At 43.6% G+C, this 15420-nt stretch overlaps 1 protein-coding gene across 6 annotated transcripts in view; it reads left to right on the forward strand.

Annotated features, from left to right (window-relative positions):
* The first annotated feature begins 2118 nt into the window (after positions 1-2118).
* LOC121873286 (protein numb-like) overlaps positions 2119-15420 on the forward strand; it is a 36659-nt gene continuing 23357 nt past the window's right edge. For 2 of the 6 annotated variants that reach the window (XM_042376742.1, XM_042376741.1), the window contains exons 1-5: positions 8466-8815; positions 12791-12964; positions 13564-13635; positions 14163-14240; positions 14470-14610. In XM_042376742.1, coding sequence (XP_042232676.1) covers positions 8690-8815; positions 12791-12964; positions 13564-13635; positions 14163-14240; positions 14470-14610 — 591 coding nt within the window. In that variant the 5' untranslated portion in view covers positions 8466-8689. Of the gene's footprint in view, positions 2138-8464; positions 8816-12790; positions 12965-13563; positions 13636-14162; positions 14241-14469; positions 14611-15420 lie in introns of those variants that run through there. The other 4 variants (XM_042376744.1, XM_042376739.1, XM_042376740.1 and 1 more) reach the window with 4 other exon arrangements.

Raw genomic sequence — 15420 nt, forward strand, 5'->3', positions numbered from 1 at the left:
TGACTGAGGACCTTGCTAGTGATGTGGCCTCGAGTCAGGGTGTGGGATTAAAGGATCGGTCATTGGTTAGGTTAGATTAGGTTAAGTGTGTAAGGTTAGGTTAGGTTAAGTTAAGTGTGTAAGGTTAGGTTAGGTTAATTGTGTAAGGTTAGGTTAGGTTAAGTGTGTAAGGTTAGGTTAGGTTAAGTGTGTAAGGTTAGGTTAGGTTTTTTTGTCAGTCGTGCTAATGTGTGTTGATTGCTTGGTGTAAGAGCGGACAGGTGTACAGGGGTAATTACAGGTAAAGTACGGATACAAGGAACAGGTGAAGGACTATAAGATACCAGGAAGGGAGGGAGGGAGGTAGGGAGGGGAGGGAGGGAATGGATAAGGTAAGAAAGAGAGGGTAGGAGGCAAGGAAGGAGGGTAGGACCGTAGGAGGGAGAGGTGGATGGGAGCAAGCGAAGAGGGATGAAAGGAAGGAAGGAGAGGAGTGGAATGGGGGAGAGAAGGAAGAAGTAGTATAGGAGGCAGGGAGGAATTACTTAGATGGTGACATTCTTGACCACCTCCTTCTATGCTGTTTCTTTTCTCCCCACCAGTACCTCCCCAGCTTCTCATAAGAACATAAGAATGGAGGAAACTGCAGCGGGCCTATTGGCCCATACTGGGCAGTCCCGCTTACTCCCAACCCCTATTGCATCCAACCTATGTTTGAAGCTATCCCGCGTATTCGAGTTAATGATGATATTTGGTAACTTGTCCCATTCATCCACTACTCTGTTTCCAAACCAGTGTTTACCTATTTCACGCCTAAATCTAAATTTGTCTAATTTAAAACCATTGTTACGAGTTCGCTCCTGGTTGGATAGTTTGAGTACCTTTGTAATGTCCCCTTTGTTTATCCCTGACTTCCACTTATACACCTCTATCAGGTCGCCCCTCGCTCTACGTCTCTCGAGGGAGTGCAAATTAAGATGTTTTAACCTGTCTCTATACTCAGGTTCCTAATGCCGGGATTAGTCTTGTCATTCTCCTCTGAATTCTTTCCAATGATTCTATATCCATTCTGTAATACGGTGACCAGAACTGAACTGCGTAATCCAGGTGTGGTCTCACAAGCGCAAGATACAGTTTTAGGATGACCTCGCTAGTCTTGTAACTAACACTCCTTTGTATGAACCCAAGTACTTTATTAGCCTTGTTACGAGCAAAACACACCCCTCACCCTCTTTTCCCTCCCCTCTCCCCTTCCCCGTTTCTTCCCTCCCCTCTTCCTTCTTCCCCTCCTTCCCAGTACCTCCCGTCTCCCTTCCTGCCATAACTCCTCGCCCCCTCCCTCCCTCTCCTCCCCTCCCATCTCTCACCCTCCTTCCCCTCTCTCCCCTCAGATCCCCTCACCTTTCTAATTCAGGTCAATTTGGCTTCAGTGACGTGATTAAGGCGGCTGGGTGATAGAGACAGAGTTAGGGGCTGTTAATGTGATCCTTCCCAGCACCTAGCGGCTTTCCAGCACCACCTAACCACCTCCCAGTATCACCTAGCCACCTCCCAGCGGTCACCCAGCACCACCTAGCCACCTCCCAGACAGCTCTAACTATTTTTGTATCTCCCGAGATATACTGTTGTATGTACAATATGTATGTATGTATGTATGTATGTTATGTATGTATGTATGTATGTTATTTATGTATGTATGTTATTTATGTATGTATGTATGTATGTATGTATGTATGTATGCATGCCTGGTTTATTTCATCTGTTGTCTGTCTATGTCAATATCTTGTGTCTATCTTTCATCACTGTCTTTGTTTGTGTGTCATTTATTTGTCACTGTCTGTCTGCCTTCGTGTGTGTGTGTGTGTGTGTGTGTGTGTGTGTGTGTGTGTGTTATATATCATAGCTACGAAAACAACTCGTATAATAATAATAATAATAATAATAATAATAATAATAATAATAATAATAATAATAATAATACCTCATAAATTTCTTCATATTTCCGTACTGGAGATAATAAATATATTTTTGTATTGTATGTATGTATGTATGTATGTATGATCTGATTAGTGTATTAACCAAGTATTTTTGTTTGTTTTTCCAGGTGAGTGACGGAGGTGTGGCAGCCATCCTGGATTTAAAACACGGTCGGTGTATGGTCAGTATTGGTGCATTAAGTAAACAAACCATGGCGAGATGAGAAGGTCGTGTGTGTGTGTGTGTGTGTGTGTGTGTGTGTGTGTGTGTGTGTGTGTGTGTGTGTGTGTGTGTGTGTGTGTGTGTGTGTGTGTGTGTGTGTGTGTGTGTGTGTGTGTGTGTGTGGACGGTACAGTATACCAGTTTTAACCGCTAAGCTAAAGGCACTTTATACAACTCCATATCAAAGGAACTAACAACTCCCCTGTAAAAAATAATTATGTAAAAGATTTATTGTAAATACGAGAGATTTACTGTAAACTAGAGATTTATTGTGAACACGAGGGATTTACTGTAAACACGAGGGATTTACTGTAGACACGAGGGATTTACTGTAGACACGAGAGGTTTACACCACACGAACTGAAAAGGAGAGAGAGATTTTGTCACGGGAAGTCGCATTAAAACACTCTGGCATTGGGGGGGGATGAAGTTGATCTGTTTGAGGTGTGTGGGGGGGGTGAAGAGGGTCGTGTGTGTGTGTGGGGGGGAGGAGAGGGTCTTTTGTGTGTGTGAGAGGGTTTTGTGTCTGTCTGTCTGTCTGTCTGTCTGTCTGTCTGCGTTTTCCCGTCACCACCAGATTCCGTTCCTAGTGTTCCTCCTCAACTCAGTATTCAAGGGACGAGCGCCTCTGACCCCTCGCATCAAACACCCAAGTTCCCGGAGGAGCTCAGACCACTCGTATAGAAGGCTGGTGAGGTAGAAGGGCGAGTGAGGTATGAGGAGGGAGGGTGAATGGTGAGGTTCTTTAAGGTCAACATGAAGGGGATGGAGAAGGTGGGTCAACATTCTTTTCCAGTCAATTTAATTTTTCCTTGTTACCTTCTCTCTCCCTGTGACCTGAGGAGGGAGACGGAGACAGGTGGAGGAGAGTGTTGGAGGAAGAGAGGGAGAGGGAGTTTAACTGATGGAGAAGAGTGAGGGAGAGGGAGTTTAACTGATGGAGAAGAGTGAGGGAGAGGGAGTTTAACTGATGGAGAAGAGTGAGGGAGAGGGAGTTTAACTGATGGAGAAGAGTGAGGGAGAGGGAGTTTAACTGATGGAGAAGAGTGAGGGAGAGGGAGTTTAACTGATGGAGAAGAGTGAGGGAGGTTAAAGGGTTGAGGGCAATATGTGAGTGAGAGGGAGGTGACGCATTGCTAGACAGGTTGTGGGGGAGGGGGGAGGTGAGGGCTGTGACCTGGTGAGGTGCTGTGACCTAGTGAGGGCTGTGACCTGGTGAGGGCTGTGACCTGGTGAGGGTGAACAAGAGTAGAGAGAAGAAGAGAGGAGGAAGAAAAACAAGAGGAGGGGGATGAAGAAGAAGCAGAAGAAAAGAATGAAGAATAAGAAGAAGAGGAGGATTTAAGTCACCAGAGAGGCGAGAAGAGGATTAAACCATTCTTGATCATCACGAAATAACGAGAGGAACTTTTACACGACGCTTGGAGTAATTACTTGAGGCGGCTGAGTTCAAGTAATTACTCTGAAGTTGGTTATAATGCGTGTGTAAATGACACTTGAGGAGGAGGCGTTGAGTGGGGGAGGGGTGGTGGGGGAGGGAGGGTGGTGAGTGGGGGGAGGGAGGGGTGGTGAGTGGGGGGGGGGGGGGGGGGGGGGGGGAGTGGTGGAGAGGTTGAGTGAGGAAAGGGAGAGTGAATGAGGGAGGGAGAGTGAGGATAAGTGAGTGAGTGGGAGGGTCAGTGAGGTAGAGAGTGTGTGAGTGGGGAAGGATCAGTTGAGGGAAGTAGGAAGACAGAGAGAAAGGGTCAGTGAGTGAGTGGGTTGAGGTCGACCTTGTCCCTCTTGTTCCCGACTGTACCTTCTGCTTCAAGTTCTTAATTTAGTTCACACTCATGGAGTCGACACCTGACTTATTTACTCCCTGGCCCCAGTCTGCTGTCGCTGGGCCACTTATAGGCGACACTTTTAGGCCCACTTATGGACCGGTACGTCGATCTAGTGGTCCAGATTCAGATATATACAGTCGATCAAAATAAACTATCTGAACTTGGGGTGATCGATGGGTTTCCGAATGAACACTACGACTCCTGTTGTCTCGGTAGGGTTGTCAAAATCCTTCGTCCGTTGTGTAATATTGTTTAACATAAAATCGTGAAGATATTTTTTTTTGGGGGGAGGTGTGTATAGAGCTCGTTATCTCATCTTATAAATGATCGTTAGTTCCATGGCCCGGGGTAACCCACAGTTCACCCAGCTGAGAGTGAGTACCTAATGGTTATAGTATAGGGAAGTGAGTCATTTTGGTCTCTCTCTCTCTCTCTCTCTCTCTCTCTCTCTCTCTCTCTCTCTCTCTCTCTCTCTCTCTCTCTCTCTCTCTCTCACCTCTTTCTCTCCTTTATTTTATTTATCACTGCATCATTACCTTTCTCTTTCTCTCCCCTCATCTCCTTGCCTCAGGGGAAATCCATCCCCGAGAGATGGGATGATTGGCCAGGTCCACCAGCTAATGGCCGAGGTGCCCAGTGTTTGTAAGCAATGAAAGAGAGTGAGGACCAGTGTGGGGTGAGGGAGGGCAGTGTGGGCGTGAGGAGGGGGAGCAGTGTGGGCGTGAGGGAGGGAGGAGGGAGCAGTGTGGGCGTGAGGGAGGGAGCAGTGTGGGCGTGGGGAGGGAGGGAGTGTGGGCGTGAGGGAGCAGTGTGGCAGTGTGGGCGTGGGGGGAGGGGAAGGGAGTGTGGGGCGTGAGGGAGGGAGAGCAGTGTGGGCGTGAGGAGGGAGGGAGCAGTGTGGGCGTGAGGGAGGGAGGGAGCAGTGTGGGCGTGAGGAGGGAGGGCAGTGTGGGCGTGAGAGGGGGAGGGGGCAGTGTGTGCGTGAGGGAGGAGGGGGAGCAGTGTGGGCGTGAGGGAGGGAGGAGACCAGTGTGGGCGTGAGGAGGGGGGAGTGTGGGGCGTGAGGGAGGGAGGGAGCAGTGTGGGCGTGGGGAGGGAGGGGACCAGTGTGGGAGGGAGGGGGAGGTGAGGGGGGAGGGACCAGTGTGGGCGTGGGGAGGGAGGGACCAGTGTGGGCGTGAGGGAGGGAGGGGACCAGTGTGGGCGTGAGGGGGAGGGAGGGAGGGACCAGTGTGGGCGTGAGGGGAGGGAGGGGAGAGCAGTGTGGGTGTGAGGGAGGGGAGGGGAGAGGGGGAGCAGTGTGGGCGTGAGGGAGGAGGAGGGAGGGAGCAGTGTGGGCGTGTGAGGGAGGGAGGGACCAGTGTGGAGGGTGTTGGAGAAGAGGAAGAGAAGTGTGGGCGTGAGGGAAGGTTGGAAGGGGAGCAGTGTGGGCGTGAGGGTGTTGGAGGAGGGAGGAAGAAATCAGTGTGGGCGTGAGGAAGGAGAGACTAGTGAGGGAGGTAGGGAGGCGTGAGAAGACTAGAGGAGGCAAGAGACTAGTGTGGGCGTGGAGGAGGTAGAGAGGGAGAGGACTAGTGTGGGCGGGAGGGAGAGAGGAGGGAGGGAGGGAGGAGACTAGTGTGGGCGTGAGGGAGAGGGACTGTGTGGGCGAGAGGGAGAGGGACTAGTATGGGCGTGAGGGAGAGAGGGGAGGAGGAGACTAGTGAGGGAGGGAGGGAAGCAGGGAGAATGAGAGGCACGAGCCGGCCACATGATAAATATCGCGTATCGTCCTCTCAAGAGTGTGTGTGTGTGTGTGTTACCTTGACTGCATCATAAAGGAGAGGTCTTGATTTATATCCTGGCTGTCTCTACAAACCACCCGGAGGTCTTATTGAATCACACCCCACCCCACAACCCCACCCCACCCCACATTAGGACCAAGTACATTGCACCATCAGGACAGGACACGTCACTTGGTAGCCACTTGTTGTGTGTAAACAGACGGGACGGACAACAATGGGATGAGGGACGACTTAATAACAGGAGAGAGAGAGAGAGAGAGAGCAGATGAAGGGTGTGTTTGTGTGGAAGAGAAAGTGTGAGAGAAAAGGGGGGGATAGATAGAAAGTGAGTAAGAGAGAAAGGGAAAGAAGAAGAAGAAAAAGAGAGAGATTTAGATTTTTTCAGGAGTAAAAATCACCACACAAGACAATTGAAAGGAACATCTTATAGTCCAACTCTTCAGTGACGCCTAACCTAAGCTAACCTAACCTAATCTAACGAGTCAATAGAGAGGAGTCAGGTGGTTGCTGTGAGTTAATTATTGCTGTAAGGAGAGAGATGAAAGGTGGGGTCAGACAGGTGATGCTAATTGGATCTTCCTGTCAGGTATATATGCAAGTGTATATAGATCACCTGGTAATTAGCTTAACCCTTCACCCCCCTTACCTTTCATTTGGGTTCTATCACCTTGAAATTAACTACTGGTACCTTAACCCCTAACCTGACCTGACCTGACCTAATACAACCCAGCCCAGGTGTTTTATCATCAGGTAAAATAAACTCTTGGGGGGCTAATGTTCAGGTGATCCGTGTAGACTACAGTAGCCTCACCAGTCGTCATAGGGTGAGGAGGTGGGGGGCGTCTTGGTAGTGAAGATTATTGCAATGTTTCCTTGGGTATACGTGTTGAATGAGGCCTCGCTGACGTCATCACTGGTCGGCGGTGTTAGTAGAGAGGTGATATTGGCGGGCGAAACGTACATGTGTTTGTGTGTGTGTGTGTGTGTGTCAACGAGTATCAACACACGAACAGAGAGAGAGAGAGGTAGTGTTGGTGGTGGTGCTGGTGACGACTCCTTCAGCCACAAGGGCCTCACACACCTCACTATCACACTGGATGCTGTTGAGTGTCTTGGGTAAATATTGACATTGGTGCCACGTGTTGATGTGTGGTAATGAACAGGTGATCTGTACTATCACACGACGCACTCTTTCTTTCTTTCTTTCTTTCTTTCTTTTTATTTTGTAGCCAACGTGAAAGCTTTATTTCTTATTGTAAATCTCTCTCTCTCTCTCTCTCTCTCTCTCTCTCTCTCTCTCTCTCTCTCTGGTTACTGTTTGTCTGTGGCCCAACGTCCAAAACTTGACTTAGCGTCCAAAGATCAAAGATTTATATTACGTTTCTGTCAAAATTGTTGAGATTGAACCAAATATCATTGTACGAGAATCGACTTATGAATTTTTATTTATTTTTTAATTTTTTTTATATACGACAATTAGCACACCCTGTACCGCTAGTGTGTTTTTTAATCTTAACGTTGGAGAGTTCAACGTGATTTGGCAACGTTCTACTTGAGGCATAACACTGGCAGTTAACCGTGATAACCGTTTAGTGTGTGTGTGTGTGTGTGCGCGCGTGTGTGTGCGCGTGCGCGTTAAACTGAACCTCAAAGCCGACACTTTTATACGAGGATAATGGTCGCTTATACTATATCACCTGTAGTAGTAATTATACAATTATTTGGTCTGAGATACGCGCCGGAGGGAAGCTCAAGTCGACGCCAGCCAACCCAACGTTATTCTGGCGGGAAAACATCCTTCCCACGAATCAATTACAGTAAACTGTATTTGTAAAAATAAATAATTTAACGTATTGTGCAACTAAAAGTGTTGGCGTAATGTGTGTGTAGAAGAAGAGGCTTCATGTCAGTGAGTATCCGGTGTGGGTGGATAGTGGCGTTATCCTCACCAGTTTGTCTCACACGAACTACCATTACGTTACAGGATATGCAAGTGTCGGCATTCTGGCTCTGGCTTGCGCTTCGTCTAACACAACCTGGAGGGGGAGGGGTAATAATTTGACAACCATTGTACTTAGGCATTTATTACCGCTTTATATACGATGAATTTATATTTTTATCATAAATCATATATCCGTTGTAGTTTTATTTGTCTTGTTTGCTTTTATATACGCATTTTTCAATTCTCTTCCCCCGGCCTTGACCACTTACAGTATGTGAAGCTCTTGTTTGAGATATAGTACAGTAGTTTATTAATTAAAGCTCCCTTGGTGAGATAATGGAGGTACATTTTACCTATTGCCGATAAGACACCCGCAGCATGTTCAATGTAGCGTCAATGTAAGTAGGTCCTTAGGCTTGTGTTACTGAAGTTGCTGTGTGTTGGGGAGGGAGGGGACTGGGTGTTATTATTTCAATGTTTCGTTTTGATTGTGTTGTTCTGATTCTGAAAAAAAATATCAAGACTAATATTGGGTTTTCGATTATTATTATTATTATTATTATTATTATTATTATTATTATTATTATTATACGTAGCGAGCAAAGGTAACGAACAGAGCCAGAGTGCCGTTGATAATACTGCTCTCTCGAGTGACACACACACGTCTCCCTGCCCCCCCCCCCCTTTCCCCCCACCAGTGTTCTCCACTCTCACAACATCCTGAGAGAGGAGTGGTGTAATGTGTAGTGGGCTGCTGTAGGTGCCGGAGACACTACAGTTACTACCCAAAAGACGCTGGACAGGGTAGTGTGACTCGTGCTGGTGTTGAACCGAGTGAGGAGGGAATAAAGCTCAGTGCCGTGTGATTGTGAGACGTTACGGAAAGGTTGTGTGTGTGTGTGTGTGTGTTGTGATAAGTGAGGTTGTTGTCGTGTTGTTGAACGAGCGAGCGAGCAACCATGAGCTGGCAAGGACCTCCCCGCCCTCGGTCTAACAGCAGCAGCGAGTGGAAGACATTAGGTAACGAGAAGACTCACCTGCCTATCTTCGTTACACTGTCTGATCCTCAGTTGTGTTCCGCCAAGGTGAGCCAAGTCTCTTAACCCACCTGCCTCCTCACCTCTCTTACCCACCTGCCTCCTCGCCTCTCTCACCCACCTGCCTCCTCGCCTCTCTCACCCACCTGCCTCCTCGCCTCTCTCACCCACCTGCCTCCTCGCCTCTCACCCACCTGCCTCCTCGCCTCTCTCACCCACCTGTATCCTCGCCCCTGTCACCCATCTGTCTCCTCGCCCCTGTCACCTATCTGTCTCGTCGTCTCACTTCAGCTCCCTACTTCCGTTTTCTATGAAGTTGTATCACTCGAGTTTCATTACCGCATGGTTGAGGCCCATCAGAGATGTGACCTCACTGGTATGGGGTAGGTGATGGGTACAAGACTTTTTGTAGAGAAGGAGGAGTGAAAGAAGATTGGAGGTGGGGGAAGGAAGTTATAGTTCGGAAATTTAGGAGGTAGGAGAGGGCAGGCTGACCACCTTGCTGTGGGTTAGCTGAGCTAATAGTGTGTTAGGGTTGTGTCTTGGGTTAGTTATTTTTTGTCGGCACAGGCACTAGACATCCTACCCTATACCATGTATGGGTGTTTTGAGGGCCTTATTTCATATTCCGCCGACCCTACTGGCGGATGCTGGTCTAGGGAGGTTGTCTATTGCCTGGCCGTATAGATCGGGGGAGGTAATGGACCTCTTGAGATTTGGTGACGTGCATGATCCAGGGGGGGGGGTGGTATATAGCATCGTGCAGACAGGTAAATCGAAAATGAATCTCGTTTATTTAGCCCAGAATGATAAAAGTATAGGGTGATAAAAATGTCATTAGCCTAGAATGATATAGGTTTAGGGTGATAGCACTTTATAGCCCACTATAATACAGGTATAGGGTGATTGAAAAGTTACTGTGCACCTGCAATAATTAACAGTATAATTAAAATAAATGTAGGTATAGTAAATTGTGAATTATTGCAAGTTCACAGGGAGAACTTTTTGACCACCCTGTATAAAGTGAGTAACAACAACATTGATATGGCTGGACCTTTCGAGTGCCGTGGCCATCTTGAGACAATAAATTCTGTACAATTATCTCCAGAAAGGTTGTTTAAATATATATATATATATATATATATATATATATATATATATATATATATATATATATATATATATATATATATATATATATATATATATTGTTTCCTCCATGAGAGAGAGAGAGAGAGAGAGAGAGAGAGAGAGAGACTCGCCTTGCCTTCCATATCTATAGCAGTGGTGTTGATGTCAGCTCATGGTGCACCTGAGTACAGTAACTTACCATTTGTGTCATCAACTCTCGCTGAATAATATAAATAAAAGACCTCCTGTGTGTATTCTTAATCCAGGAGTGGTGGTCGTCTTTTAAGTGTCAATGCATGTAATTTATTTTTTCTGTTGTTTATGAGTACGTCTTGTCGATTTTAAGTCGTTTATGAGTGCGTCTTGTCGTTTTAAGTAATTTATGAGTACGTCTTGTCGATTTTAAGTTGTTTATGAATGCGTCTTGTCGTTTTTAAGTAATTTATGAGTATGTCTTGTCGATTTTAAGCCGTTTATGAGTGCGTCTTGTCGTTTTTAAGTAATTTATGAGTACGTCTTGTCGATTTTAAGTCGTTTATGAGTGCGTCTTGTCGATTTTAAGTCGTTTTTTAGTGTCTTATCAATTTTAAACCAGTTGTGAATTCAATTTTTACAAAGGAAGTATACAAATAGAAACTGTTATCTGTGTATCGCTATGCTGGACGTGGCATCAGTTCACTCGAATGTTAATGTTGATTTTTATTTTGTTTTTGCCTTGTTAACGCTGTGCTATTTATTACTAAGAAACTTCAAATGAAAGATAATAATATTGGTGTTTTACGAGACTACCGTGAGGAAAATTATGGTTATCGAAGTTGCAAACAAAATTATTGTTGAAGTTGTAAAAGAATAGTTATTATTGTGAAAGAAATATTAGGTCGAAATTAAAATGCTGTTCATGTCGGGGAATTGTATCACTAAACGTAAGGTAAAGAATTGTTTTCAAGATGTTTAGGCATTAGGCAGTAACTAGTAACGTACAGTATAATCTGGAGGGTGTGTTGTGGTGAGGGTTAACAGGGCACAGACAGTGGTGGTGCTCGTGGCAGGGGAAGTGTTACCTCATACTGTACATGGGATTTTCTCTCTCTCTCTCTCTCTCTCTCTCTCTCTCTCGTTATTGTAGTACACTTATCTTATCTCTTTATGAAATTAATCCCCGGCAAAGAAAGCAAAGAAATTCATAATTGATTCTAAACGTGGCAGAGAAACTAGACAAGTAATTCCTTCAAAGAAAACGGAGGAAATTTTGCAATAGGGTTTAATCAGTCCGTCTGGTTGTTTGGTAAGTTTCGTTTCCGGAGCTTTTCTCAAAAACTGTGTTAATTATCTGGGTAAAACTTGGCTTACGGAATACTGTAGTTTCTACCAGCATTTTTCTCTGTCCAATGTTTGTGTACCTTGCGCACTCTATGTACACAAACCGAATAAATGAATTTGTTTGACGATTTTACTGAATATCTGTCTGCCTGTCTATCTTAGTTATATCTCCCCCCATCCATCTATATATATATATATATATATATATATATATATATATATATATATCTAATCTATTCTAATCTAACAAATTGTACTTGGTGTTGGAGAGGATAAACAAACGTCACGGATAAGCCTGAACAGTCATAGAATTTAGTGGACAAGAGGGCATATATTATTAGTCATGTCTGTTAGTCTATCCGTCCCTCAATAATTTGGGAAAGGTTTCATGTCTCGTTATGCAATTTGTTACGGCGCTCGTATCACCATTATCTAGGAAATTTATCGTACTTTAGAAATCAAGATGGAATGTCAAGAAAATTATAGTGGTCGATTGGGGAAATTTTATTTTTATATTTAAGAGAATGAAGGCTTTTAGTATTCAGAGTATCAGTGTGTATGTAGTTATGTCTTGATTAACTTTTTGACCGCGAGGAGATTCGTAGCTTGATCTTTTTTTTTTCTTTTTGGAGGGGGATTTGTAATGTTTTTCGAAGGGTCATGTCTGAAAAACTAGTTTTTTCTTTTTCATCAGCGAAAGCCATTCATGTCCAAAATTTGTTGGAGAAAGATTATACTACCTGTATATTAAGAGAAAATTTGACTTTATGAGCTTGTATAGTCGATGAATTTTTAAGAAAGTTTAGGGATATTAATTATTGGTACTAACTTTATGGGTTGGGGAAGGGATTATTTTTTTATTTTATATTTTTTTAAGAGCCCTGACTAAGGAAAAAAACTTGTCATTAAATTCTTTTTTTTTTTTTAGGATGGTTAGTGTTACCCGAATAATACACAAGAATGGGGGTATTGTATTTTTTTTCTCTCTATTGTAGCAAAGGCCACACAAAACTACATGGCTTTGATATATGTTGCTCGGGAGACTCACATTACCAGTCACATCCAATCTTTCTCTCCCCCTGATCTAGCTGTTGCATAATTCTGTACAGTACTAATATTGAAATGTGCCTTTTTATGAAGTGTTGTGATATCCTACCCTAGGAACTCCCTGGCTGCACATCAGTACAGTATTTGTAAAGAGGAACCCAACATATGTCACCAGCCCCAAAGGCACAAGAAAATAAAGAAATTTTCCAGTGTAATTTTTTTTTTTTTTTTTTTTTAATTTTCACGACTTGTCAGTGTACAAGCTGGTCGGGCGGTCAGGCTTTTCAGTGTCATGATCCTCCTTTTTCTAACGTTAACACTACTGGAGGAAACTGACGAGTGCTGTACCCGAGAAAGCCAGCCATGTTTGGTAGGGTCACACTGGATAACATCCTTCACACATCTAACTTTGGGGTCGAACCTGGGATACAGTAGTGAGAGAGAAGGGCACTACCACTGTATTTTGTGCCTTAGTGGTATCTAACCATTGTGGACATGATTAACTAGCTGGTTAATTCTTTGCAGGTTGAAGGACCGAGTGGGTCACGGGGACGCAGGATGGACCGGCTACGGCGAAGCTTCCGGGAGAGTTTTCGGAAGAAGAAGGATCATCATCATGTAACGGAGGCATCCAAACCTCACCAGTGGCAGACTGATGAGGCTTCTGTGAGAGCGGGCACGTGCTCCTTCCCCGTCAAAGTAAGCACATGTCCTTTTGCTTCCGATTATTATTAATGATAAATTAAAACTGTACAGTAGTTGGCTAGCCCAAAAGTCATGTCCAACAAGGATTATTATAAAGTAATGCCCCCATGGGATTCTGAATGATTACTACTATGCTATTTTCCACACTACAATACAGGTAATGTTTTTCTCACCCGAGGTAAATGATGACAGCAAAATTCACACTAGAGGGTGAAGTTGATATTTACAGCGTACAGTACAATATACAGAAGAGATGCTCTACTTGATCTCTCTGTGTGTGTTAACTTTGCCATTATCTTATACCTGTGGGAGAAAGGTTTTAGTAATCATTCAGAACTTCAGAGTCCCATGGGGGTGCTACTTTATGAAAATCCCCATGATGTGCAACTTTTGGTCCACCCAAGTAACATGAGAGTTAACAGATCTAATATGAGATAATTTTGTTTTCCATGAACATTCCCTGCTGGATGTACAGTGAAGGAATTTTATTTTCATCTAACATCATAAATACTTGTGCAGTACTGTATATAATTTGAGTTTAAGTAGAATTTGCTTAATTATTCCAGACCACTGTAATTCATGATCTATTTCAGTATCTTGGTTGTGTAGAAGTGTTCGAGTCTCGAGGAATGCAAGTGTGTGAAGAAGCTCTAAAGGTACTCAGGGTAAGGGCTTTAATGTTTTATCATAGTTTTTGAGAGTGTAGTACTGTACAGTATTAGAGACTTGTGGTACAGTACAGAAAGAGATAAGATTATTTGGGGAATAAATCCAGCGTTGAAGGGTGGAACACTTAAGAATGAAGTGTTATCGATTTTAATGTTACATTTATCTGTATGGAGTATGAGTAATATCAGAGGGACTGAGTTTTAGTAGTGATCAAATTAATTTATGATGAAATGTTAATATACAACAAATAAATCCTTACTGCACTAATCAATGCATAATTTTCTTTTTGTACTGTATAGCAGAGGTTAGTTGTGTGTTAGCCTATTGTACCAAAATCACTGATGATGTAGGGAAGAATTTCAGATCTACGGTATTTTTTTTTTACAACTGGCTTACTGAAGTGCTGTGATTTAAACTTCTACAGCATATATGATCAATGTTGTGTTTAGTTTTTGCTTCTTAAGTATGTTTAAAAAATTTTTATATGAGTAAGTTTAGAGTTAATACAATCCATGACTTGCAGAATTCTCGTCGAAGACCACTAAGAGGGATGCTTTATGTATCTGGCGACGGACTACGAGTGGTAGACGATGAAACTAAGGTAAGTAATAAAAGTCACATTAACAATTAATGCTTTTGTTTATTGAAATTCTTTATGTATGATTGCGTTTCTCCATGTATTATCCTTCGTATTTATACATGTAATTCAAAGCTTCATATTTATTTGTGTAATTCAAAGCTTCGTACACTACTGTATATATATACCCTGTATGTACTTTATTAAAAATAAAAATAAAAAAATCTTAAACATGATTTTTGTAACTTTTCAGGGGCTGATTGTTGACCAGACGATAGAGAAGGTTTCTTTTTGTGCACCTGATCGTAATCATGAAAAAGGTTTCTCGTACATCTGTCGAGACGGAACAACGAGACGATGGATGTGCCATGGTTTTGTTGCTGTTAAGGAAACGGTGCGAGAAAATTACTACTTTGTGACTTTCGGTGTACAGTAGGGTCGGGATATATCACGAGATAAGGTCCAACGATGTTCTCTATACAGGTGTTCCTCTACTTAAGAATGTTCAACTTACAGACTTTCAGAGATACAAACATTATCACTGAAGGGGGTTACCTGCCAGAACAGGTGTTTAATGTGGATGAGACTGGATTATTTTGAAGAAAATTCCAGATAGAACAAACATTACCTAAGAGGAGAAGAACGAGCCAATTTTTAAGGCTGTATTAAACAGTATAGCTGTACTAAATATCCATAATCTTTTAATTTTTTACAATATGTTTGGTATCTACAAGAGTAAAGTTAGACTTACAAACAAGCCTCAGGAACGTAACTCGTTCGTAAGTAGAGGAGCACCTGTATACTAAATCGCGATATATAGTTACAGTCGACCCTCGTTAATTCGGACCCCTTTAATTCGGATTTCGGATAAATCAGACGAAATCTGAACTGTCCATATCAAATTTCTGGTTCTGGGATTGTCCCAGTTGCAATTGGGGTTGCAATTTCAAATTCTGTGTCACTGCTAAGGAATAACAAAGTCTCTGATGCAGTCTAAGATTAAGAGAAAACGGACGACTCAGGCGTCCTGAAGTGAGAGAAAACGGACTCCTATGATGGGGCACTCAAATAAACACACATAGCTGTATAATGCAATATTATGCAATATTAACCCCTAAATCGGTTAATTTGGTCAATCGGCTAAAACGGACACCCTCCCCCCCCCTATTAGTCCGTTTTAACGAGGGTCGACTGTACATGTAAT

Source organism: Homarus americanus, unplaced genomic scaffold (assembly GCF_018991925.1).
Source record: "Homarus americanus isolate GMGI-L3 unplaced genomic scaffold, GMGI_Hamer_2.0 scaffold32929, whole genome shotgun sequence".
NCBI classification, from domain to species: domain Eukaryota; kingdom Metazoa; phylum Arthropoda; class Malacostraca; order Decapoda; family Nephropidae; genus Homarus; species Homarus americanus.